This window comes from Meles meles, chromosome 5 (assembly GCF_922984935.1).
Source record: "Meles meles chromosome 5, mMelMel3.1 paternal haplotype, whole genome shotgun sequence".
NCBI classification, from domain to species: domain Eukaryota; kingdom Metazoa; phylum Chordata; class Mammalia; order Carnivora; family Mustelidae; genus Meles; species Meles meles.
The window spans coordinates 121,718,245-121,742,685 of NC_060070.1; the positions used below are offsets into that span (position 1 = coordinate 121,718,245).

The following is a 24,441-nucleotide window of genomic DNA, read 5'->3' on the forward strand; positions in this document are numbered from 1 at the left end:
AGGGTCCCCAGAAGAATGCAGAGCATCACACAGAAGGAAGCCTTAGGTGTATAAACTATTTTATTAACAGACAAGGCCTACAGATTTATTTCTTCTTGGACACACCCACGGTGCGGCCACGGCGCCCTGTGGTCTTGGTGTGCTGGCCTCGGACACGAAGTCTGCAGGTGAGAAAACAGAAGGGTCACAGGTTACACACAACGCAAAGGAAATGTCTGGAAAGAGAAGGCAGAGCATGACAAATCTCTGCGACTCTAGGGGCAGAGAGAATAGACTCCCACCCCTACTCACCCCCAAAAGTGGCGCAGCCCTCTGTGGGCCCTGATCTTCTTCAGTCTCTCCAGGTCTTCACGGAGTTTGTTGTCCAGGCCATTGGCCAGAACCTGGATTTGGAAGAGAGGGTGAGGAATGTTTTACCCACTGACCTCCTACAACTAATTCTAACTAGACACCCTGCCATCTCAATACACACCTGGCTGTACTTTCCATCCTTCACATCCTTTTGTCTGTTCAAAAACCAGTCTGGGATCTTATACTGGCGAGGGTTCTGCATAATGGTGATCACACGTTCCACCTGGCAGACAAGACAAAGGTCAGATACAGAGGGCTTCCCTTCCATGGGAGGCCCAACCCACACTCCCCCTTCCTTGTCCTCACCTCATCCTCAGTGAGCTCTCCGGCCCTCTTGGTGAGATCGATGTCTGCTTTCCTCAACACCACATGAGCGTATCTTCGCCCCACACCCTGAAGAGAGGTTTTGGAAATTTGGGACTGAGTCTGAGTTTTTCTGGTTCCCTTTAATAGTGGGGCTCCACTATTCAAAAAGCACACAAAGGTCAGCAACCACCCAGTGCATTATTACTTTTCTAGATACAAAACCTAACCATTAAATAGGAGGAAAATAATTTTTCCCCCTCACAGGGACAGGTCTGAGAAAAGGAGTCTTTTCACAATGTTCAGCATATCTAGCTGTCAAAGACACTGCAGCAGCACCCAAGAGCAGTACCTTCTAGTCTCTGCCTTGTGGAGAACCAAAGGGTTGGTTCTCTCAAAGTTAACAGAGCACCAATAGCAAGACTAGGGGCTTCTGGATTAACATGGTTGATCAAGAGGTAGGACTGTGGTATTCTGGGTCTAGAAGGGTCCTAATTCTTTGGGCAGTTCACCCCATCACAATGATCAGTTTTCCAAAATCACAAACTTGGATTCTGTTAGTGTCCAGAGATGACCATGCCACGGGGAGCTAAGTGCCCAAACCAAACTGAAAAGACCCAATGCTTACACTGGGGGCACTGTATCAGCACCAACACCAGTACTCCTTGCCACCTGAACTCATGAAGCAAACATGTCAACAGTGAAGGATGATGGCTGGGTTGAATAGTGCCCAAGCCCCACCACATATGTCCAACTACAATCCCAGAACGTGACCTTATTTAGAAATAGGGCCATTCCAAATATAATTAATGAAAATGAGGTTACACTAGATTAAGGCAGGCCCTGAATCCAATGCCTGGTATCCTTATAAAAAGAGAGGACACGGGGCGCCTGGGTGGCTCAGTGGGTTAAAAGCCTCTGCCTTTGGCTCAGGTCACGATCCCAGGGTCCTGGGATTGAGCCCCGCATCCGGCTCTCTGCTGGGAAGAGAACCTGCTTCCCTTCCTCTCTCTCTGCCTATTTGTGATCTGTCTGTCAAATAAATAAAATCTTAAAAAAAAAAAAAAAAAAAAAGAGGACAAAGTGGAAGGCCAAGTGATAGGAGTGACACAGCTAAGGAAAACAAAGGAGTGCTGGCAACCACCAGAAGACAGGATTCCTAGAGCCTTCAGAGGGAGCATGGCTCTGCTGACACCTTGATTTTGAATGTTTGGCCTCCACAACTATGGGAGTTAAGTTTTCGTTGTTTTAAGCCAACAAGTCTGCGGTGACTTTCCTCAGTAACCCCACGAAATGGAGAGAGATGTTTTCCTCTGTGTAAGAAGTGATCTAGAGGAGCACCTAGATCAGTTAAATGTCTGCCTTCAACTCAGGTCATTATCTTCTGGTCCTGTGATCAATGCGATGTAGGGCCCCCTGACCAGTCGGGAGACTACTTTTCTCTCCCTCTGCCCCCCACCCCGCCATTTGTGTACGCTCTTGCTCATATCAGTATCGTTTAAAAAAAAAAACCTGACCTAGAAAATCAAGTTATCACATTGATACAGAAGAGATTAAGGTCTTGAAAGCCTGCTTCTCCCTCTCCCATCCTCCTACTTGGGTTCCCTCTCTCACATGTCTGTCAAATGAATAAATAAAATCCTTAAAACAACAAAAAAAATGAAACAAAAACCCCACAACCGCCCCCAGCAGAAGAAACTGAGGTCTAAGTCTCTCTCAAATTTAATATTTACAGTTAATAGTTATGTCTCAGATTTACTTTTAAATGATAGGGAAGAATATAGATGAAACAAGAGTCCCAATTTTTGCTAAATGATGTTTCATAGGGAATAATTTTCTTCCAACTTCTTAATGTAGAAAGTTGTCCATAATCAAGTTTTTAAAGAGTTGCTGTAAGCTTTTTTAAAAAGTAGGCTCCAATCTGTACCCCAGTGTTTATAGCAGCAATGGCCACGGTCACCAAGATGCCCTTCAACGGACGAATGGATAAGGAAGATGTGGTCCATATACACTATTGAGTATTATGCCTCCATCAGAAAGGATGAATACCCAACTTTTGAAGCAACATGGAAAGGACTGGAAGAGATTATGCTGAGTGAAATAAGTCAATCAGAGAGAGTCAATTATCATACGGTTTCACGTATTTGTGGAGCATAACAAATAACATGGAGGACATAGGGAGATGGAGAGAAGGGAGTTGAGGGAAATTGGAAGGGGAAATGAACCATGAGACACTATGGACTCTGAAAAACAACCTGAGGGTTTTGAAGGGGTGGGGGGTGGGAGGTTAGGGGAGCCAGGTGGTATTATGGAGAGCACGAATTGCACGGAGCACTGGGTGTGGTGCAAAAACAATGAATTCTGTTACGCTGAAAAGAAATAAAAAATAAAAATTCCTGTATTAAATTTAAAATAAAATAAAATAAAGCTAAAAAAAAAAAAAAAAAAGTCGGCTCCATACCCAGCATGGAGCCCAATTAGGTGGGTGATGGGGCTTGAATTCATGACTCTTGAGACTAAGACTTTAATTGAGATGAAGGGACAAGATGCTTAACTGACACATACACCCGAGTGCCCCTGGCCAAATTTTTGATAGCCTTGTTTGCAGGCTGATATTGACTAGCCAACTTTCTACATTAGATCCCTTTTCTCTTCCAAGGAGACCACCCCTGTTTTCTCCATCCAGAAGAGTTAAGTACAGTTAGGGGACCATCACTCATCTCATTATTTGTTGTCCAAGGGCCTTGAACATATGAGTTGACCCCAACTTAATACTAATCTTAGAAAGTATTTAACAGGGTTACCCACGGGACAGAACACAAATTCCTCCTGAGCAAGGCCAGTGGGTTCCTCCCAGTGATTATGCCCAATCCCAACCCCTTCCTCCCAGGTTTCCAAATAACCCACAGTATCACCCTGATTTAGAGGAAGGGCAGAAGACCAGCCAACCTTAAAGAATACCCATAGTAAAAGTCTACAAGTAGAAACAAAACAATTAGAAAGGGATCATGGCATAGAATAATCCTATAGGGTCTGTATTACCTCTCAATATCCTCTTCTGCTGCCAACATCTACTCCATTCTTCATCCTTCTCCAGCCAATTAATCCCACTTACCACTTCTTTAGCCACATCTTTGGAAAAATCCCTCCCCATACCCAGCTCCCCACACCATACTTTCTTCCACTTTCCAAGTATTACCCCTCCATTCTGGATCCTTAACAAAAGACCACCTATTTAAGCTTAGTTCTCTCACCAGAGGAAGAGCTAGCTGCATTTGCTGGCTATCCACACAATTAGCAAAAATCTCTGTATCATCCATCTCTAGTAATAACCTTTCCCAGTGATAAGCAAAGTATCAGGATCCCTAAGAAACTTACCACAAAGTTCACAAAGTACCTTAAAGTCCTTTGATTAAATTTTTCTAAGTGGACTACAAAGGCTATGACACATATTTAAAGAAAAGTCAATACAAAACCAGTTAAGAGGCAAAGAGAGAGTTTAACACAAGGATCCCAATAACCATGACCACCTTTTATACAAGCACACCTTGTTTAACTGCACTGTGCAGATATCCTGGTTTTGTTTACAAGCTGTACGCTTGTGGCAAATCCTGTGGCAAACAAGTCTATCAATGCCATTTTTCCAATAGCATTTGCTCTCTCATGCTTGTGTCACATTTTGGTAATTCTCACAGTATTTCAAACCTTTTTATTATTAAGTTAGTTAGGTGTGATCATGATTCCTTGAAAGCTCATGATGATTCGCATTTTTCAGCAATTATTTTTAAGTTATGTACCTTTAAAAAAAACCACTATTTCACATTAAATATTAATTACAGTGTAAATATAACTTGCATACACACTGGGAAATCAAACATTTGACTCACTTTATTGCCTGGAACTGAACCTGCCGTATAGACTTTTGAGATAAGCTCGTCTGTATTCATTATCCCACTTAAGTTTCAGAGCAACCCTTAAAAAGGTACCAGTAGATTTTACACTGCCTTCCTAGTTTTATGTAATTAACAAAAAAAGCAATCTTTTTATTTACCATGTAAGAACAAATGAAAGCTGTACCTCCTGCAATATAACATGAAAAACCGAAAGAATCTGATCAATATTGTCAACCAAACAAGAATATACAGTTCTGATGTAATAAGTTATCTATGCAATATTTATGTTTTTTTAAAATTCTTTGAAACCAGGCTACAGTATCCCCGGGTCCATTCCCTTACACTGCATGAGCATCTGTGATGCACCAGAAGCTGGGGACTGTGAACAAGACAGGACTGTCCCTTCCCCAACGGTGTCCACATACTGGCAAAAAACACATTCGGCCATATCCACAATTACACGGACAAACAAACAAAAAAACGGTAGAATAATTTCCTCAACTGGAAGGCCAGGCGTTCGTTAGGTTGGTGAAAAGAAAACACATTCAAGCTTGTGCTCATCGACCTAATACATACAATGAGCCAAATATTGGTTCCCATCAACTGGAAATGCGTTTCATCACTTCTGACATTGAAATAAATGCCCCGCTCACCATGTAGTGTTACCCCTTCCACTTCCCAATTATAGGTTTCTTCACACTTGGCAATCTTTTGGCATTTCCACCCCCCTCCACGTACAATTACACAATTTCTAAGGGCATAAAAATTTCACAGGAAGGGTTACTATTATGATGCACTGCTCTAAAGGGCCGAAACCAAACTCAGAATGAACCTCACAAGACGACCATGGCTGATGGTCCAATAAATTCTAGCGAATTCTAGTAGAGGAGACAACCCACTCCCCATCCCCTAGGAGAGAAATATCTTGGCCTGACCGGACTGGCTTTCGTTACTTACCTTTGAGGAAAAATGTGGTAAGTGGTTAAGGGAAATATAGTCACTCTTTTAACCATTCCTTTTTTTTCTAAAGACTTTATTTATTTGACAGAGAGAGAAGGATCACAAGTTGGGGTGGGGGGAGCAGGCTCCCCGCTGAGCAGAGAGCCCAATGCTAGGCTCGATCCCAGGACCCTGAGACCATGACCTGAGCCGAAGGCAGAGGCTTAACCCACTGAGTCACCCAGGCACCCTACCTGTAACTGTTCTTTATTTTACCCACGAGCTAAGGTGATCTGGTTGGGACATGTTTCCTCAACCTTGCCTCACTTACAGCTGTCTTAACAAACCCAGTTTCATTTATGTGCTCCATTCCTTACCCTACTTTACCTTAATTGCAGTGATGGCGAAGGCTATTTTCCGCCGCCCATCGATATTAGTGTTGAGTACTCGCAAAATGTGCTGGAACTTCTCAGGGATCACTAGAGACTGACAGAGACAGGGCGAGAAATCAGCCACGGTGAACTGCCATCAGACAGGAACGTCAAGCTTATCACACAGGGGGAAACAACCCACGCCCCCCAACTTGTTTTCTCACAACAAACTCCTCAGTCCTGCACGCAGAGCATGAAGTGTTCAGGCTCGGGAAAACGCAACCGCTGGGAAGGGGCAAATTTTCCACCCATTCCCAAGAGTACACTCTGAGTGGCAGAGACTTGAGGTCCCCATTCACGCTCAAGCGTTTTCGCCCTTTCGAGCGCCCTGGGAGCGACTCTTCCTCTGGCCCACTCCCCAGACCTGGATGTCTTCAGTCTTTCCTTCCCAGGGATGTGTCTCAAAGATCCACACGGAAAGTTGCAACTCCCCAGAATAGGGTATTTCAAGCCCCTCAACAGCAGACTTTCCGTGTCCCGGTTCCGATGTCGCCGGATCCCCGTACTGGTTCCAGTCTTACCATGGCGGTAGCCTCAGCGGCGGCGTGTAGGCCTCCTGTGGAAGAGAGAACGGAAGTGACGTAGTGGCCTTATATAGCCAGCGGCGGAAGAGGCGGAGCTATCATGTGAAGAGCTTCCGGAAACCGCTGGGGCCAGAGCCAATTCTACTTCTGAGAATCTCTGTTCGTAGTCCCAACTTCCGGTGAGGTCTCTTTTTTTTACAGTTCGTAAAATTCTTGAGAGGGAAAGCAGCAAAGGTTCCGGGGTGAGATTGGGCTTAAGAGGTCCAATTCCCATTTGCAGCTGGGCGAAGTGTTTAAGCCGAAAAGAAAAGGCTAGAGTCAAACAATTTAATTCAAATATCTGGGAACGGTTTCGCGCTCTGCAAGACTCTCTAGGATTTGTTGGTCCACCCCAGGGCCGGACAGCTGCCGGAAGTGAGGCTGCGCGGAATGGCCGCTGCTGCGACCATGGCGGCAGCTGCCCGAGAGCTGATGCTGCGAGCCGGAGCCTCAGATATGGAGGAGGAGGAGGGCCCGCTGGTGAGAATGCGGGACTATTTCTCTTGCGGAGTCTTGGCCGATGGTCCTCGCGTCAGAAAGGCCTGGGCTGGGTTTAGGCGCAAAGGTGGGGGCGCGGCTGATACGAGTGATGGCTACCTGTGTGGCTTTGCAGATCCCGAATTGAGATAGGGCCTGAGTCCGAGCGGGAATCAGAATGGCCCAGAGTCAGGTCCCAGGGGCAGAATTTCAGTTAACTTCCAGATTTGGGAGCAGAATAAAGAATCAGTGTAGTGTAAAAATTAAGAACGTGACCTATAGTCAGATTGCCTGGGTTCTAATTCCACCTTGCCTCTTGCACGCTGTGTGTCTTTGGGCAAGTTAGCCAACTTCTCTGTGTCATTCTTTCCACGCTGTAAGATGAAGGAAATAAGACTTAACCGTGTAGATTATTGGTTATGATTAGATGAATGAGTGTATGAAAGATGGCACCTGGCACGCAGGGAAACGTTTTTAGCAGACATTTCTGAAAGGGCTGGTGATCCCTACAGGGATTGTGATAAAACACCTAAGATAGCAGGAGTCTGGGTATCCTGCATTCAACTGTAAGTTTTGCTCTGTTCTCTGCAACCTCTGATTTTCGTCATTGAGACACCTCTACTCTCATGGTGGCTTGAGAGTCTCTTTGTCGTATTCCCTACCCAGAAGCCCCAACTAGCAGATTGGGTACAATGTGAGACTCTTGGAATTTTTTGACTCAGTACCTATGTCTCCCAGTAAAAGCCCAGCCTGTTCTCACCTTCCCTCACTCCCTAAAGCTTTGTGGATTATCCCATTATATTTGTTCTCTCTCCCTCTTTCTTGTCCTTTCCCATTAACTTGTCCCTCTCCAGGGGGGTGGTCCTGGTCTTCAGGAGCCATTACAACTTGGAGAATTGGACATCTCTTCTGATGAATTCATCCTGGATGAAGTGGATGGTAAGTGATGGCACGAGGTAGATGCAGACTGCTTATGATTTGAGAGGCTTGGTGGCTGGAAGTAGTAAGGCAGGGATTGGTGTACAGATGTTCATTTGGGGGAGAGAGCGCTGTGGAGCTGGACCCTTATGATAAACTTCTATTTCCAGTTCACATTCAGGCAAATCTGGAGGATGAGTTAGTAAAGGAAGCTCTTAAAACGGTGAGGCTTTCTGCTATACTGATCTGCCCCCCCCCCCCACTTACTCTCCCCTCAAAGAAGAAAAAAAGGAAATAGTTTCTCCCTCTTATAGTATTACCCTGGTGTCTCACCCTCTAGTCCTTTGTTATTCTGTCTCAGTGTCTCTTCACTGTGGCTTTCTCCTAACCTGTCATGTTTATGTTCTCTCAGGGTGTGGATCTCCGTCACTATTCAAAGCAGGTTGAGCTGGAGCTACAGCAGATAGAGCAGAAATCCATTCGGGATTGTATCCTCCAGTAGAGAAAAAGGGTGATGTTATTAAAATGGGGATTTTTGTGGAGCATGGTGCAGACAGCCCGGGGGGGCTGAAATCTTCTCTTTGAGGTTTCTGTCATTGCAGGGAAAAATTGGAGTGGTCCTGCAGGTCTGAGAATCTCCAACTTTATGGTGAGGCCCCTTGACTTTTTATGGGTCAGATATCCAAGAGAGTGAGAACATAGCATCTCTGCACAACCAGATCACAGCCTGCGATGCTGTTCTTGAGGTTAGTAACCATGACCTGTGACTCCTAATAACCCTGAACCAGATCATGATCTCTCCTGTCATTCTTTAGGTCATCAGCCTCAGGTGGGGATAGTTAGATTCATTTTCAGGATGACCTCAGCAGCCTTTTTTTGTTGTTACTGTCCTACTAATGTTATTTGCCAGTGACCTTTGAGGTACCTCTTACCTCATCACCTGCTACCCTCTTGGACTGATACTGAAGACTTCACCAGTAAACTTAGGTGGCCCCTTTGTCCCCTGGCAACTCTGTGGCACTCCCGCAACATCCTCTGTCCTCCCCCAGCGCATGGAGCAGATGTTGGGAGCTTTTCAGAGTGACCTCAGCTCTATCAGCTCTGAGATCCGGACGCTGCAGGAACAGTCAGGAGCCATGAACATTCGGCTTCGAAACCGCCAGGCAGTTCGGGGAAAACTGGGGGAACTTGTCGATGGTCTGATAGTGCCCTCTGCTCTGATCACGTGAGTTGTCAGTTGAAGAGTCACAATGTCTGTAGCAGGTACATGGGCTAGGGTGACCTTCTGTACTTACCACATCGGTTTCTGGCTTCAGGTCATCAGGTGCCTTCCAGAAACTTGATGGGTGGGTTGACAACTCAACCTTGACACATGCTTTAGGCATCCAAGATTAGGGATATCCAGGGTTGGGTGTTTAGTTGGAGGTTTCAAGGCTTACGGGCATGGGGCAGCGGGGAGGTTTCAGGAACAAGAAAATTTGTACCTGTATCCTGACTATATGATTAGTATAAGAAGGGAGAGGTGATAGTCTGGATAGAAGAGATGGGATTTGGGATTTAGCGATGTCTGGGTCTTCCTTCTGACCCCCACCACCCAACCCTGCTACCCAGGGCAATTCTGGAGGCGCCAGTGACAGAGCCCAGGTTCCTGGAGCAGCTGCAGGAGCTAGATGCCAAGGCAGCTGCAGTCCGAGAGCAGGAGGCTAGAGGGACAGCGGCCTGTGCCGACGTCAGAGGCATACTCGACCGGCTCCGGGTCAAGGTGAGGGGTAGGGATGATACCCTAGAGATTACTAGAACCAGCATCCCTGACACCTTCAACCTGGGTTTCCCTGGCAGTCCTCACCGTAGCCCGTCCCCAAGAATTTCACCCTGCCTTACCTGGCAAAGCTCATCTTCATGTCTCTAGGTTCCCCTGAAAAATTTCGGAAATACCAAAGAGTTGTTCTCCACCCTTCATCCCCCTATATTTAACATGTGGCACTTGCCCCACTGTTTCTCAAAGTCATAAGGTTGCTTCATGCCCTGTATCTGGTCCCCCTGTCTAGGCGGTGACGAAGATCCGAGAGTTCATCCTGCAGAAGATTTATTCCTTCAGAAAACCAATGACCAACTATCAGATCCCCCAGACAGCACTGCTGAAGTACAGGTCACTGCCCGAAGGAAGGGCTGGAGAGGCTCTGAGTTGTTGAGCCGCCCAATGTAGTGTCTGCTTCCTTGGGGGAGGCGGGGAGACTGACTTGTCCCTGGTGCCCGCCCTCGCCCCCCAGGTTCTTCTATCAATTTCTGCTGGGTAATGAACGAGCAACAGCGAAGGAGATCAGGGATGAATATGTGGAAACACTGAGCAAGATCTACCTGTCCTACTATCGCTCTTACCTGGGGCGGCTCATGAAGGTGCAGGTGAGGCCAGAGAGAGAGGCCTTCTGAGGCACATGGGCTGGGAAGAGGGACCACCCGTGGTCAAGGCTGGATGGTGGAAAAAAATTTTTTATCACACCGTGGGAAGAGGCGGTTACCAGTTCTCTCTTTTCTTTTTTCCTAGTACGAGGAAGTCGCTGAGAAGGATGATCTAATGGGTGTAGAAGATACAGCCAAGAAAGATATCCTAGAGCTGAGAAGTCCACCTTCTAGTCCTTGACAGTGAGGGTGCCTCAAAGACACTGCTTTTTGCCTTTTTCTCTGGGACCGAAACCTTCGAGAATGTGATAAAGGCTATGGCCTCCCTCCCCAGAAAAAGGCACATGTCTTTTTGACACATGATGTCAGGGAGGGTAGAAGGTCTCTGAAGCCCATTCCCAGGTATCAGGGGGAGTGCAGCCCTGGTACTGGGAAGGAGGGACATCTAGGCTGTGTCTGGCTGCCTGTATTTCCTGAAGGTACTGAGTCTCTGAGTCTGTCCTGGTTGTGATCTTATTGTTTTCCCTGACTCTGACCCTTCACGGTTCTTCTCGAAGCCTTCCCTCCGCAGCAGGAACACCATCTTCACCCTGGGGACCCGTGGTTCTGTCATCTCCCCCACTGAACTGGAGGCCCCCATCTTGGTGCCCCACACTGCCCAGCGGGGAGAACAGAGGGTAGGAGAAGGAACAAGAGTCAGTCATGGGGGGACACCGAGCATGGGTGGGGGAGATCAGATCTGTGGGCAAAACTTTCCAGCCTGAAGTCCCTTATATCAATCCCCTTAGAACTGGGAGTGGCCTTGGGTCACTCAAATGTTCTGTGTTGTAAAGAGGCTTGAGACCATTGACTTCAGGACAGATAGAGGGAGAGACTGGCTGAGGGGAGTGTCAAGAGGCAGGTTGTGGAGGTGGGTGGCATAGTGACAGCAGGCGGGGGTGGGCTCTTCTCTTGTGCCCCTCATCACCCTCTCCCCTTCAGCACCCATTCAGGATGCTCCATCACAGCCTGCACTTGGGTTAGATGGGAAGGGCCTTCTGAGCTCTCATTATCCAGGCTCGTTGATTTTTCCATTAATATATACAGAGTCAGCCTTGGGGTCCATCCCTTCTATTTTTCTTCTTCACCTCTCCCATCCTAGTATCCATTCGAGGCCCTCTTCCGCAGCCAGCACTACGCCCTCCTAGACAATTCCTGCCGTGAATACCTTTTCATCTGTGAATTCTTTGTTGTGTCTGGCTCAGCTGCACATGACCTCTTCCATGCTGTCATGGGTCGCACACTCAGCATGACTCTGGTAAGATTCCCCAGCTCCTGTGCTCTTGGATCCCTCTGTCTTCAGTCCTCTGCAGCACCTTAGTGGGGTCATAGCTCTGGTGGTACTGAAACCAGGACCCCCTTGTTCTAAAATGTCTAAGCCTTGGACTCACAGAGTGTATGAAACCCTCAAAGCTTGGGGGTCCCTGAGGCTACCCCTGCTATTGATCCACACCGAGGCAGTAGCATCTAAAAACTAAGGGTCCCCGAAGTGGTCCCCGAAGACTTCTGCTCTGATGGGCTTGGGATCGTGGATCCTGATGAGCGAGGCAACAAGATGACCTGAGTGGTCGGGTGGACAGGGAAAGGGGGGCATTTCCCAAGAGCTCACTCTCCTCCCTTCCAGTGCTGCATCCCCAGAGGAGCACATGCATTTGTCTGTAAGCCACTGGGAACGGCAGAGTAACAAACATCCTTTTCCAATACTCTGTCCCTGAATCATAGAAACACCTGGAGTCCTATCTCACGGACTGCTACGATGCCATTGCTGTTTTTCTCTGTATCCACATCGTCCTCCGGTTCCGCAACATTGCAGCGAAGAGGGATGTTCCTGCCCTGGACAGGTCACTGAGCTCTGGTCCTTGATGCCCCACTGTCCTTGAACCCTTGGTCTTACATGACCCTGCCCTGAACCTTGGGCTGCTACTGAGCTAACACCCTTACTCTTCCTAACATTGATCTGCCTGGGGACAGTTCTGGTTTCTGACTCACCTTGCATACCAGTCCTGTTTCCCCCAGCCCTCAGCTATTAATTGGGTTCCCCCACAGAAACCCGCCACCATTCCCACACATTTCTTTTTGGCCTTTTAAGTTTTTATTTTAATTCCATTTAGCTAACATACAGTGTTCTAGTTGGTTCAGGTGTATGATAACAGTGATTTGGCAATTCCATGTGTCACCCAGTGTTCATCATGACCCCCCCATTTCTTGCCAGCTGATCTCTGATTCTGATTAAGCCTGCAGGTACTGGGAGCAGGTGCTTGCCTTGCTGTGGCCACGGTTTGAGCTGATCCTGGAGATGAATGTCCAGAGTGTCCGAAGCACTGACCCTCAGCGCCTCGGGGGGCTAGATACTCGGCCCCACTATGTGAGAGAGGGCAGGGGTAACAAAGGGACTCCTGAAAGGCAGGGTACTTAGTTTCACTGTGGGGGTTGGCCAGTTTCCCAGTTGTGCTGTTGGCCTGGCTGGATCCTGGGGCACAATGTGTGTGGGGGGCAGTCTAGGAGTGTGTGTGAACTCAGGGTGAATCGGGCACCGTTGGTTAGCAGGATTGGGGGTGGGAGTCACAGAGGCTGAGTGGCCAGCTCTTAGGGACTTGGGCAGCTGTGTGGGTTAAGTCAAGGGGCCAGTGTGATTTTCTTCCCACTTTCTCTCCCCCAGATCACACGCCGATACGCAGAGTTCTCATCTGCTCTTGTCAGCATCAATCAGACAATTCCCAATGAACGGACAATGCAGCTGCTGGGACAACTACAGGTGAGCGTGGGCAGGACAGACTTCCAATGGCAGGGCTGCCGAGGTGGCCTGGAGTGTGAGGAGGGCCATGTACTTCTGCCTCCTCATGTCACCTCTTCCTTCTGGCTTTTCCAGGTGGAAGTGGAGAATTTTGTCCTCCGAGTGGCTGCTGAGTTCTCCTCAAGGAAGGAGCAGCTTGTGTTTCTGATCAACAACTACGACATGATGCTGGGTGTGCTGATGGTACAGACGCTGCCTCTCCCTTCCTCCCTACCCAGAGGGTTTGGCTTCCCCCACTGCTCTGGTGGCTCTGGAAGGACAGAGATGGTGTTGGTCTTGTCCCATGTATTATTCTCGGTGTCTGGCCCGTTGCCCAGCCAAGTACAGTAAATGTGGCAGGAAGGGGATATCCTGAAGTGACGGGCTGCTTCTCCCGACACTTGAGATTTCCCTTTGTCCTCCCTTAGGAGCGGGCTGCAGATGACAGCAAGGAAGTTGAGAGTTTCCAGCAGCTGCTCAATGCTCGGACACAGGTAGGGGGATGAGGACGAGGAGAGGGACAGTCTTGTGTGCTGTTTTCAGTCCTGTGTATGTGTGTGTGTATGTAGGGAATGGCAGTTAAAGGGCTTCAGGTACACAGGATTGGAACTGTTGGTCTGTTTTATTTTCTTTTGTATTTTTTTTAATGATATACATGCCCCTGAAGCTCCTGCATACCTTGGCGATAACCAGCATCAAACAATGAGTTCTTCCTCACCCCATTCTTGTCCTTGCCTGTCATGCTTTTAAATCTCTCCTTGACCTAAATATTGTGTTTACCATGCTCTTGCTTTTAAAGACACAGCTTTAAGTATGGCAAAATAATAATAACTTAGTTTTATTTACTTATAAAGTTTTTATTATGTATTTATTTACTTTGTAAAATTTTTATTTATTTACTTACTTATCTTTAAAATTTATTATTATTTTTTAAATATTTCATTTATTTATTTAACAGAGAGAGATCATAAGCAGGCAGAGAGGCAGGCAGAGAGAGGGGGAAGCAGGCTCCCTGCTGAGCAGAGAGCCTGATGCAGGGCTCGATCCCAGGACCCCGAGATCATGACCTGAGCCAAAGGCAGAGGCTTAACCCACTGAGCCACCCAGACACCCTTATTTACTTTTTTAAAAGTAGTCTCCAGGGGCACCTGGGTGGCTCAGTGGGTTAAGCCTCTGCCTTCAGCTCAGGTCATGATCCCGGGGTCCTGGGATCGAGCCCTGCATCCGGCTCTCCGCTCAGCAGGGAGCCTGCTTCTCCCTCTCTCTCTGCCTGCCTCTCTGCCTACTTGTGATCTCTGTCTGTCAAATAAATAAATAAAAATCTTAAAAAAAAAAAAGTAGTCTCCATGTCCAACGTGGGGCTCAAACTTGTGACCCCAATATTAAGAATCACAGGCTCTACTCACTGAGCTAGCCAGGCACCCCCATTTAGTTCTATTTTTGAGTGACATGAAAACAACCACAGGATTTTTTTCATGCATAGTTTTTAAAGATTTTTTATTTATTCATTTGATAGAGACACAGCAAGAGAGTGAGCACAAGCAGGGGGAGTAGGAAAGAGAGAGAAGCAGGCTTCCTGCCAGGCAGACAGCTGGATGCAGGGCTTGACCCTAGGACCCTGGGATCATGACCTGAGCCGAAGGCAGACTCTTAACAACTGAGCCATCCAGGCGCCCCATCATGCATAGTTTTCCAACATTATATGTCATGTTATGACATATAATTGCAGCTTATACCTTTTCACTTTATATAATTTTATGTTGTGTGAATATGATGTATTCTTCAGGTGGACATTTGGATTCTAGTTTTTTGCTACGTGAGAATTGTTTTGTGAACAATTACATGTTTAATGCGTGTAGATGGAGATAAGTTTTATAAAATTTCTCTTGGAAGTAGGCCTTGGCTTATTGCTTATAGGGTTTGTCAACATTCAAGTTTATGAGACACTGCCAGATTGTTTTCCTAAATGTATACCAGTTTTTTTCCTTACCAGTGATGTGTAAGAATTCTCACTGAGCAATATTTTCTCCAACACATTAGTATTATCAAACTATCTTGCCATTCTGGTAGGTATCTTGTTGGGTGTCTTTATTTGCATTTCCTGATTAATGAGATTGAGCATCATTCCAAATGTTTAAAAATCATACAAATTTTTCTTTTCCATAAAATATCTGTCATAGCATTTGACCTTTTTAAAATTGGGCTATTTGTGTATTTGTTTATGATTTATAAGAGTTTTTTTGTATGTTCTATTTAAGAAACCAATCTTTTGATTATAGGTTGCGGATATCTTTCAGTGCTTTATCTTTTTATTTATTTATTTATTTTTATTCTTTTTTTTTATGTTGTTTTCTGGTGGACAAATTCTTAATATGATTGACTTTACTGATTTCTTCTTGATTTTTCTGTCTCATTTAAGAAATCTCATATTATTGCAAGGTCAGAAAAATATCATACTACATTTTCTTCTTAATGTTATAGAATTTTGCTTTTTTACATTTAAGCTCCTGGAATTGATTTTGTATATGATGTGAGTAGGAATCTAATTTAATATTTTATATATAGATTATGATGGGCATAGAACCATTTATAGGAAATCCCTTTCTTTCTCCACTTGATCTGCAGTGTGCCTCTGTCATGTGAAAATCTATAAAGATATATGTCTTGCCTCTGTTCATTCCATTGATCAATTTGTCTGACCTGTAGCTTAGTTTTAGTTGTTATGCCTTATAATTACACAAATTCTAGCTTTTTCAGGAGTATCTTATTATTGGCCTCTTGATTTTTCATATAAATTTTGTCAGCTTGTAAGTTTTCACATTGAAAAAACTTTAAGGATTTTGATTGGAAGCGCATTGATCAATTTGGATCAATTTGAAAGAATGGATAGTTTATGATATTGAAAATTCTCATCCATGAACATGGGCTTCCCATTTTTTAAGATATTCTTTAATGTTTGTTGATAACCTTTTATAATTTTCAGCACAAAGACATCACAAATCTTTTGTCAGAGTTATTCCTAGGCAGGTGTAATATGCAGATTTCATCCTCCTAGAAGTAAATAAAACCTCTCCAGTCCTTTGCCTTTAATTTCTTATATCTTTGATCTCGCACTCTTCTGGCTAGGATCTCTTTGACAATGTTGAGCAGTTGAATAGAAGGGTTATAGGGAGAATTCTTATCCTCTTCCTGATTTTAAAAGGAATGCTTTCATCACTGCCCCATTAGGAGTAATGCTGCTGTGTTTTCGTAGATGCCTTGTATCTGGTCAAGAAAATTCTTTTCGGGGCGCCTGGGTGGCTCAGTGGTTTAAGCCTCTATCTTCGGCTCAGGTCATGATCTCAGGGTCCTGGGATCGAGCCCCGCATCCGGCTCTCTCTTCAGTGGGGAGCCTGTTTCTCCCTCTCTCTCTGCCTGCCTCTCTGCCTACTTGTGACCTCTCTCTCTGTCAAATAAATAAATAAAATATTTAAAAAAAAAAAAAAAGAAAATTCTTCTCAATCCCTAGTGTGCTAGGAGTTGTTACAATAGTTATTCCTATCAGGAACAAATCCACATTTATTTAGGAATAATTACTAGGAGTACTAGGAGTTACTATGAATAATTGCTACTTATTTTCTTTCTAATTGTTCAGACTTTCTAATCTGTTTTGGAATTTGTCCTTTAAGTAAACTGTTGATACTTAAATATTATCATTTTAGAGAGAAATTTTCTTGTTGTTTGAACTACAGAATAGAAATGCTGTTGGTTTTTGTTTATCAACATATAGCTAGCTACCTCCTTAATTTACTATTTCTGATAACATTTCTGGAGATTTATATGTGTGTGTTTCTAGGTAGGCATGACAATTTTTGTTCTAACTTTCTAATCCTTAAGTCTTTAATTTCTTATGTCTTTATTCTCTTACTGTACTTGATGGTACCTCAGCACAAAGTTGAATAGTTGAGTAGAAATGATAATGGTGAGAAACCTTATCTTTTCCTAATTTTAAAAAGAATGCTTTCATCATTTCCCCAGTAAGAGTAATATTGTTGCTTTACAGCTACCCTTTCTCAGATTAAGAAAATTCCTTTCAGTCCCTAGTATGCCAGGAGTTATTACATATCAGTAATTCATTTTTTTAAAATTCAAGTATACTTAATATACAGTGTTATGTTAGCAGGTGTACAATATGACGATTGAACAATTGTATACATTTCTTCAGTGCTCACGATAAGTGTACTCTTTTTTTTTGTTTTTTTTTTTTTAATTTCTTTTCAGTATAACAGAATTCATTGTTTTTGCACCACACCTAGTGCTCCATGCAATACATGCCCTCCTTAATACCGACCACCTGGCTCCCCCAACCTCCCACCCCCTGCCCCTTCAAAACCCTCAGGTTGTTTTTCAGAGTCCATAGTCTCTCATGGTTCACCTCCCCTTCCAGTTTCCCTCAACTCCCATCACTCTCCATCTCCCTATGTCCTCCATGTTCTTTGTTATGCTCCACAAATAAGTTAAACCATATGATAATTGACTCTCTGTGTTTGACTTATTTCACTCAGCATAATCTCTTCCAGTCCCGTCCATGTTGCTACAAAAGTTGGGTATTCATCCTTTCTGATGGAGGCATAATACTCCATCGTGTATATGGACCACATCTTCCTTATCCATTTGTCCGTTGAAGGGCATCTTGGTTTTTTCCACAGTTTGGCGACCGTGGCCATTGCTGCTATAAACATTGGGGTACAGATGGTTCTTCTTTTCACAACATCTGTATCTTTGGGGTAAATACCCAGCAGGGCAATTGCAGGGTCATAGGGAAGCTCTATTTTTAATTTAAGATAAGTGTACTCTTAATCCCCTTTATCTATTTCACCCATCCCCCACCTACCCGCTCTGGCAACCATAAGTTTGTTCTCTGTGTTTAAGAGATTTTTGGTTTGTCTCTCATTTTACTTTTTTTGTTTTGAGTCTTAAATTCCACACATAAGTAAAATCATATGGTATTTGTCTTTCTCTGACTACTTACTTCACTTAGCATAATATCTTCTAGATTCATCATGTCATTGCAGATGTCAAGATCTCATTTATTTTTATGGCTAATACTCCATTGTATATACATACCACATCTTCGTTCATCTATCAACGAACATTTTGGTTGTTTCCATATCTTGGCTATTGCAAATAAGGCTGCAATAAACATGGGGTCGCATATGTCTTTTCAAATTAGTGTTTTTGTTTTCTTTGGGTCAATACTCAGTAATATAATAACTGAATCATATGGTCATTCTGTTTTTAATATTTTGAGGAACCTCCATACTGTTTTCCACAGCGCCTGCGCAGTTTGCTTTGCCGCTATCAGTGCATGAGGGGTCCTTTCTCTCCACATCCTCGCCAGCAGTTAGTATTCAATTCCTAGATTTATTAAAATCATTGAATTTTTTTTATTACTTATTTTATTTTATTTTATTTATTTATTTGACAGAGAGAGGTCACAGTAGGCAGAGAGGCAGGCAGAGAGAGAGGGAGAAATAGGCTCCCCACTGAGCAGAGAGCCCGATGCGGGGCTCCATCCCAGGACCCTGAGATCATGACCTGAGCCGAAGGCAGAGGCTTAAACCGCTGAGCCACCCAGGCGCCCGAAAATCATTGAATTTTTAATTAAGAATGTGTTTTTCTGTAACAGTTGAGGTAATTGTATGGTTTTTGTTCTTTATTGATTTTATGGTTTATGATGTGTGGATTTTAGAATGTAAAATCATTCTGGATTTGGTCTAATTCATTTAGAATTTTTTCTTCTTTGTGCATAGGTGATATTGGCCATTGGCCATTCTTTTCTTGTAGTATCCTCCTATGGTTTTGGTACCAAAGTCATACTGGCTTTGGAGAAGGAGGTGGAAAGGAAGTGTTTTGTTTTCTTTGTTTCTTTGTTTTCTATTCTGAAAGAGTTAAAATTAAAATGATCTCTTCCTTTAGAGGTTTCATAGAACTTGCCAGCAAAAGCATCCCTGAAGATTTTAAACAATGGAATTCCCTCAGATTACTGCTTTTATTGAATTTTGCAGGCTTGAATATGTAACATTTTTAAAATAATTTAGTTCTAAAATAATAATAAAAATTAAAAAATTAAGTTCTAAGAATTTGCAGTTATTTTTTCTTCGATCCGTGAGATGTTTTGGAGGAGTGTTTTAAAATTTCCAAAAGTAGATTTCTTATTTATCTTTTTGTTGTCTAATGTCTAATTTAATTGCATTGTGGATGGATAATGGGGTTTTTTGGTTTTGATTTTTGGAAATTTGTTTAGATTCACTTGTGGCCTAGTTACGTGATCAACTTTTATAAATGTTCCATGTGTTTGAGAAGAATGTGTATTCTGTAATTGCTAAGTGTGGAGAGCCAAGCTTTTTAGTTGTATTGTTCATATTATCTACATCAAAATATCTACTGATTATTTTTGTGTGTGCTTGGCTTATTAATAGTTGAGAGATGTTTTAAAATTTATAGATTTGTCACTTTTTCACTGCAGTTCCATCAACTTTTGCTTTATATAGCTTCCATTTATTTTATCTAAATTCCTAAACCTTTTAGTTTGAATCCTTAGATCTTACTGATGACTTGAAATATTTGTCATGAGATAGTGACCCACTTTAGCCCTAATTATTTTGTCTTAAAGCCTGTTACGTCTGATACTAACATAGCTCTGTCAGCTTTAGCTTGATTAATATTTGCCTTTTAATTGATCTCCATTCTTCTACTTTCAGCCTTTTTATGTTTTCACATTTTAAGTCTTCTATAAATAGCATGTAGCTGAAATTTTAAAAAAATTGGATTGTCTGCCTTTTAATTTGTGATTTAATCTGTTTATTTTTATGATGATTAGTGTTACATTTGGACTTTTTCTATCATCTTTGGTTTTCTTTTTTTTTTTTAAGATTTTATTTATTTATTGGACAGACAGAGATCACAAGTAGGCAGAGAAGCAGGCAGAGAGAGAGGGGGAAGCAGGCTCCCCACTGAGCAGAGAGCCTGATGCGGGGCTCGATCCCAAGATCCTGGGATCATGACCTAAGCCGAAGGCAGAGGCCTTAACCCACTGAGCCACCCAGGCGCCCCATCTTTTCCTTTTTTTTTAAGATTTATTTTTTTGTGGGGCGCCTGGGTGGCTCAGTGGGTTTAAGCCTCTGCCTTCGGCTCAGGTCATGATCCCAGGATCTTGGGATCCAGCCCTGCATCGGGCTCTCTGCTCAGCGGGGAGCCTGCTTTCTCCTCTCTCTCTGTCTGCCTATCTGCCTACTTGTGATCTCTGTCTGTCAAATTTTAAAAATCTTTAAAAAAAAAGATTTTTTTGTTTTGTTTTGAGAGAGAGTGAGAGCGCACAAGCAGGAGGGGCAGAGGGAGAAGGAGAGAGAATCTCAAGCAGATTATACGCTAAGCATGGAGCCAGCTGCAGGACTTGATCTCACCACTCTGAGCTCATGACCTGAGCCAGAACCAAGAGTTGTTTTTTTGTTTTTTTTTTTAAGAGTTGGATGTTTAACCAACTGTGCCACCCAGATGCCCCTACTATCTTTAGTTTTCTGTTTGTCCTGTGTGTGTTGTACCTTTTGCCTTTGTTTTTCTTACTATGTGTTTTTTTCTGACTGTTTGGATTTTGTATTCCATTCTTCTAGAATTTGCCCTTTAACTTCTTTGCATATTTAGCTTAGCATTTAAACTTAATATTTAACTGCTCTCCCAAGCAATATGTAGACTTTAAAACATTGAAAATACTTTAGTGCTCCAGTCGTTCCTCCCCCTTCTGCCTTCTGTGCTAATTATTGACCAGTATTTTATTTCTGTTCTACTTGTTTAAGATTTTATTTATTTATTTGAAAAAGAGAGTAGCATAGTGGACCCCCCCCAGGTGCCATCACAGATCTTCAATCAGTAACTACTGATTTATTTCATCTCTGTCAGCACCCATTGCTCATCCTCCTGTGCCTGCCCCCCAATTTTTTTTTTTTTAAGATTTTATTAATTTGACAGAGAAAAAGCACAAGCAGAGGGAGGGACAGAGGGAGAAGAAGAGGGAGAGCCACCCACGCTCCCCACCCCCATTTATTTTGAATTAAATCTTATACATCATCACTTCCATCTGTATCAGAATGTGTTTTAAAAACCACAACATAGGGGCACCTGGGTGGCTCAGTGGGTTAAAGCCTCTGCCTTCAGCTCAGGTCATGATCCCAGGGTCCTGGGATCGAGCCCCGCATTGGGCTCTCTGCTCAGCGGGGAGCCTGCTTCCCCCTCTCTCTCTGCCTGCCTCTCTGCCTACTTGTGATCTCAGTCTGTCAAATAAATAAAGAAAATCTTTTAAAAAAATAAAATAAAAACCACAACATAATATTACAACTTTTAAAAATATCTCACTTAAAAGAGCTAGTGCTCAGATTTCCCCAGTTATCCCGTAAATGATTTTTTATGGTTCAAATCAGCACCTGTGTATGGTCTATACATATGTGTCTTTATAATCTATAGAGTGCATCTTTGCTCCCCTCGTCTGCAATTTATCTGTGGAAGAAACTGAGTCACTGAGTCATTCGTCATGTAGAATAAAGTACAGTCTGGATTTTGCAGATCACATTCTGTGGTGTGGTTAAATGCTGTTTCTTTTTTCTAATTAATGTGTGGTTAGAGGAAAAGGCTTGATCAGATTGCAGTTAGGGTCTTTATTTTCCAGGATAAATGAGAGCTAGTGGTGTGTACTTCCATCAGGGGCACAGAATGTCTTCTTGGTTCCTTTTCTGTCAGTAGCCGTCAGTGCTCACTGCCCACATCCCATGAATTAGATTTCCGTACTTCTCAGTGTCATCATTCTTCAGGTATTTCTAATATGCTGTTTAACCTATTGACTTTTTAAAGTTAAAAACATTTAAAATTTTTAAGTCCTTTCTTAAAAATTTAATTTTGTTTCGCGTCTGTCCATTTGTAATCTTATTGAGTCATTATCTTTCTGTCTATATTTTTAATTCCCTGAATGTTTCATACAGAATGTACAACTGCTATGTATCTGACAGTTTTGATGTTGGCAGTCTTTGGAGGTCTAAGCCCATTGCTTATTGTCTCCTGCCTCTCATAGTAGTTTCCTTACTTGTTTTTTTTTTTTAATTTAAAGATTTTATTTATTTATTTGACAGACAGAGGTCACAAGTAGGCAGAGACGCAGGCAGAGAGACAGAGGAGGAAGCAGGCTCCCTGCTGAGCAGAGAGCCCAATGTGGGGCTCGATCCCAGGACCCTGGGATCATGACCTGAGCCGAAGGCAGAGGCTTTAACCCACTGAGCCACCCAGGCGCCCCTCATTGCTTGGTTTTAATCAGGAGGAGTCATATGGGCCTAAGATGGGATTGAGGATATTTTTTTCTGTTGAGAGGATTTGCCTCTGCTTTTGCGGTAGCTGAGAGATGCAGTCATCTACATCAGCACCGCCATCTACATCAGCACACCTTTGAGGCTCTTGTGAGAGACCCAGGCTCTGCTTCTCTACTTGAGTCTGGCATCAGGCTCAGTTTCCAGATAGCAGAGTTGCTGTGGCCACTTGCCTTCTGGTGGCCCTGCTTCGCCCAGCTGCCCACCCCTCTGGTTCCAGCCCTCGGCCCTGATCCCACTTTCAAATTGCTCTGCACCCAGCCCAAGTTTAGGTTTTTGGTTTTTGTTTTTGAAGCAGGGGTAGTCCTTGGAGATTTCCCTACCTCTTGTGAGACCAGTGGTGTCTCAAAGTATATAATTTGCTCTGGGAGTATTCTGGGACCTGGTCAGTCATGATGCCACAAGTGGGGAAATCAGTTGACACCAGGACACTTGACTCTGTGTGTGTGTGTGTGTGTGTGTGTGTGTGTTTATTTCTACAGGAATTCATTGAAGAGTTATTGTCTCCCCCTTTTGGGGGTCTGGTGGCATTTGTGAAGGAAGCTGAGGCTTTGATTGAGCGTGGACAGGCTGAGCGACTTCGAGGGGAAGAAGGTATGAAGATGATGTGGTAGCGGTGGGGTCAGTGGTAAGGGGAGTGGAAAAGAAAAATGAGAGGATGCAGATTCCACAGTGGGTGCATAGAGCAGGCAAATGGGGTCGGGTGGTGAGGAGGGCTGTGCCTTGCGGAGGACTTAGGGGTCAAAGATCACCTAGCCAAGTTCTCCTCTGACACCCTCTCTCTTTTTTCCTCCTGCCATCAGCCAGGGTTACTCAGCTGATCCGTGGCTTTGGTAGTTCCTGGAAATCATCAGTGGAGTCTCTGAGTCAGGATGTAATGCGGAGTTTCACCAACTTCAGAAATGGAACCAGTATCATCCAGGTGACTTGCAGCTCCCAGGCCTCCCTCCTCTCACCTCCAACCCCTGTTACTAGTGGCTTTCCCTGGGCTCAGCATCGTCCGGGTGACCCTTGATCTTCAATATCCAGCATGCCTAAAGTTCTAGATGAGCCCTAGCCAGATTCCCAACATCATCTCTAGCACCACCCCACAGCTTGACCCTTGCATGACTTTGTCTGCCCAGGGAGCTTTGACCCAGCTGATCCAGCTCTATCATCGCTTCCACCGGGTGTTGTCTCAGCCCCAGCTCCGCGCTCTGCCTGCCCGGGCTGAGCTCATCAACATTCATCACCTTATGGTGGAGCTCAAGAAACATAAGCCCAACTTCTGATGTGCCGGACCCTGAGACCCAATGGCCTTCTCTAATGGACTTCTGGACCCCGTCAGCCTCTTTGACACCTGGGGTATCCTGACCAGTTTTCTGTGTGTCTCCTAGGTCCTTGACATGCCTCACCCTGCCTTCATTCTCTGGACCCTGCCTCATCAGGATAAGCTGGATCCCCTTGTTTTTAGGTTCCCAGGACCACTTCCCCCGGGGTTCCAAAACAGTCTTTATCATTTTCCCAATTTCACCACTCTGCCCCCCCATACCCAGATTCTCTTCCCCAGTAAAACCTTCTGTGTCTCAGTCTCTGGTTTACTCAACTCTTGTCACCATGTCCTGAGCCACAGAGCCTCAACTCTTGGACTTGATGACAAGGCAAGTCATTGATTTTTTTTCTTCTTCTCAGTGATTTCTTTCCTGTAGCTTTTTGACCTAAGATCTCAGAAACTTGAACACTAACCAATTCGATTCCTCTTGGCTTGAGAGTTACTCCGAGGCCAGTCTGCAGAAAACAATAAATATTTAATATGATATAACACTCGTCTCCCATCTCCTCCCTCCTGGGCCTTCAGGGGGCCCCCATTTCTGCTTCAGGGTAACCTTTCTGCTGTGGCTACCTCCTGGGCTTACCTCCTGGTGGGTGTCCAGAAAGGAGAGGTACAGAAAGTAACCTTTAACCTCTGTCTGCTTCAGGGTAAAG

The 24,441-nt window shown here is 44.2% G+C and overlaps 2 protein-coding genes across 3 annotated transcripts; one reads left to right on the forward strand and one right to left on the reverse strand.

Annotated features, from left to right (window-relative positions):
- Positions 1–42: 42 nt before the first annotated feature.
- On the reverse strand, positions 43–6,893 carry RPS18 (ribosomal protein S18). 2 transcript variants are annotated; one of them, XM_046004986.1, is made up of 6 exons: positions 6,888–6,893; positions 5,874–5,972; positions 658–744; positions 473–574; positions 292–383; positions 43–161 (listed from the first exon to the last, which is right to left on the reverse strand). In XM_046004986.1, the coding sequence occupies exons 1-6, from the start codon at positions 6,888–6,890 to the stop codon at positions 86–88; spliced, it is 459 nt and encodes a 152-aa protein (XP_045860942.1). In that variant the 5' UTR covers positions 6,891–6,893; the 3' UTR covers positions 43–85. The 2 variants fall into 2 exon arrangements, with proteins under 2 accessions (XP_045860942.1, XP_045860941.1); XM_046004985.1 differs by lacking the exon at positions 6,888–6,893 and adding an exon at positions 6,439–6,499.
- On the forward strand, positions 6,671–24,044 carry VPS52 (VPS52 subunit of GARP complex). Its single transcript, XM_046004984.1, has 20 exons — positions 6,671–6,960; positions 7,812–7,896; positions 8,046–8,098; positions 8,288–8,363; positions 8,554–8,621; positions 8,925–9,100; positions 9,487–9,637; positions 9,924–10,024; positions 10,146–10,278; positions 10,421–10,478; positions 10,819–10,952; positions 11,417–11,572; positions 12,037–12,155; positions 12,556–12,679; positions 12,974–13,069; positions 13,184–13,291; positions 13,516–13,581; positions 22,959–23,070; positions 23,280–23,398; positions 23,601–24,044. The coding sequence occupies exons 1-20, from the start codon at positions 6,871–6,873 to the stop codon at positions 23,745–23,747; spliced, it is 2,172 nt and encodes a 723-aa protein (XP_045860940.1). The 5' UTR covers positions 6,671–6,870; the 3' UTR covers positions 23,748–24,044.
- Positions 24,045–24,441: the final 397 nt, after the last annotated feature.

Bases quoted from the DNA above. Each gene is read 5' to 3' on its own strand.
- VPS52 (XM_046004984.1), top strand. From the start codon at position 6,871: ATGGCCGCTGCTGCGACCATGGCGGCAGCTGCCCGAGAGCTGATGCTG. The intron at 10,279-10,420 runs GTGAGGCCAGAG...CTTTTTTCCTAG, and splicing joins GGCGGCTCATGAAGGTGCAG to TACGAGGAAGTCGCTGAGAA. The intron at 23,399-23,600 runs GTGACTTGCAGC...TTGTCTGCCCAG, and splicing joins ATGGAACCAGTATCATCCAG to GGAGCTTTGACCCAGCTGAT.
- RPS18 (XM_046004986.1), bottom strand. The intron at 745-5,873 runs GTAAAGTAGGGT...ACCTCTCTTCAG, and splicing joins TCGCCATCACTGCAATTAAG to GGTGTGGGGCGAAGATACGC. The intron at 384-472 runs GTGTGTATTGAG...TTCCAAATCCAG, and splicing joins AGGATGGAAAGTACAGCCAG to GTTCTGGCCAATGGCCTGGA.